Raw genomic sequence first — 1,447 nt, forward strand, 5'->3', positions numbered from 1 at the left:
CTAGGAAAACACTTTCTTCTCCATCACCTTCCACAAGGCATCCTTGATCTCTTTGTTCCTCAAACTGTAAATGAGAGGGTTCAGCATGGGGATCACCAGGGAGTAGAACACAGACACCACCTTATCCCTGCTGAGTGAGTAGCTGGAGCTGGGTCTCAGATACATGAAAAGAGCTGTCCCAAACAACAGAGTCACCACCATCAGGTGAGAGGCACAGGTGTTGAAGGCCTTCCATCGGCCTTCTGCTGAGCAGATCTTCAAGACAGCAGACACTATGTAACTGTAGGAGATGAGGAGGATGAGAAACGATGTTCCTCCAACAGCAGTCACCACGAGGCAATTCATCACTTGACTGAGGAAGGTGTCAGAGCAAGAAAGAGCCAGAATTGGTGGGAGGTCACAGAAGAAGTGGTTGATGACATTTGGTCCACAGAAGTGGAGCCTAAATAAGGAGCTGGCCTGGACTAGGGAGCTCAGGAAGCCTCCAACATAAGCACCGGCCACCATGTGCATACAGATCCCTGGGGACATGATGGTGGTGTAGAGAAGGGGCCTGGAGATGGCTGCGTATCGGTCATAGGCCATGGCAGTCAGGAGGAGACACTCAGTTAGACCCATGCCCACAAAGAAAAAAAATTGAGCAGCACATCCCAAGAATGATATGGTCTTCTGCTCCTGAAAAAAGTCTGTGAGCATCTTGGGAGCCACAGCAGAAGAGTAGCAAATGTCAATGAAGGACAAGTTGCTGAGGAAGAAGTACATGGGTGTGTGCAGACAGATGTCACCTCTGATCAGAAAGATGAGGGCCAGGTTCCAAAGCAGAGTCACAAGATAGATGCCCAGGAAAGTCCCAAAGAGGAAGGCTTGGAGCTCTGGAAGGTCTGCGAAGCCCAGGAGGATGAACGTGGCCACCGATGAGCTGTTCCAGGCTTCTTTTATGGCTGAGTTTTCCATGGACCAGAAGGACAGGATGCAGAGCTGGTCGATAATGATCATCCCCCATGCAGGTGTTGTCAGTAAATGATCATAAATGCATGAGAAGGAGGGCAGGAGATTACCAAGGGTTAAATTTGACATTCTTTCTCTCTCAGAAGGCTATCAGTGTCATTTTCCTCAATATTTGAACAAAATAGTGTTTTAAATTTTAGATTCATGAGCCGCGGAATCAATTCCTGCTTCCATTACATGTGATCTCTGTCACTTTGAGTGAGAAACCTAACATCTCTTGCTTCAATTTCTTCATCTATAAAATGGTGACAATGATTGTTTCACACACGCTTTAAGAATTAAATGAAAAGATGTAAAAAATGCCTGCCACACAGTAGTGATCAGAGAGTTATTATTCAAAAGGTTCTGTGATGACTCATGGTGCCCATATAAATAACTAGTTATCTGTTTTGTTCAGGTTTCCATGTTAGAATGGAAAAATAAGTGGAAGCAGGTAGAA

General features: G+C 45.7%; 1 protein-coding gene across 1 annotated transcript; it reads right to left on the reverse strand.

Moving 5' to 3' along the window:
• Positions 1 to 996, reverse strand: LOC104868427 (olfactory receptor 5A1). The gene has a single exon (XM_010633185.1). The coding sequence runs from the start codon at positions 994 to 996 to the stop codon at positions 1 to 3; it is 996 nt and encodes a 331-aa protein (XP_010631487.1).
• Between the last annotated feature and the right edge of the window lie 451 nt (positions 997 to 1,447).

Source organism: Fukomys damarensis, unplaced genomic scaffold, assembly GCF_012274545.1.
Source record: "Fukomys damarensis isolate Sample0158 unplaced genomic scaffold, DMR_v1.0_HiC HiC_scaffold_27, whole genome shotgun sequence".
Classification (NCBI taxonomy): domain Eukaryota; kingdom Metazoa; phylum Chordata; class Mammalia; order Rodentia; family Bathyergidae; genus Fukomys; species Fukomys damarensis.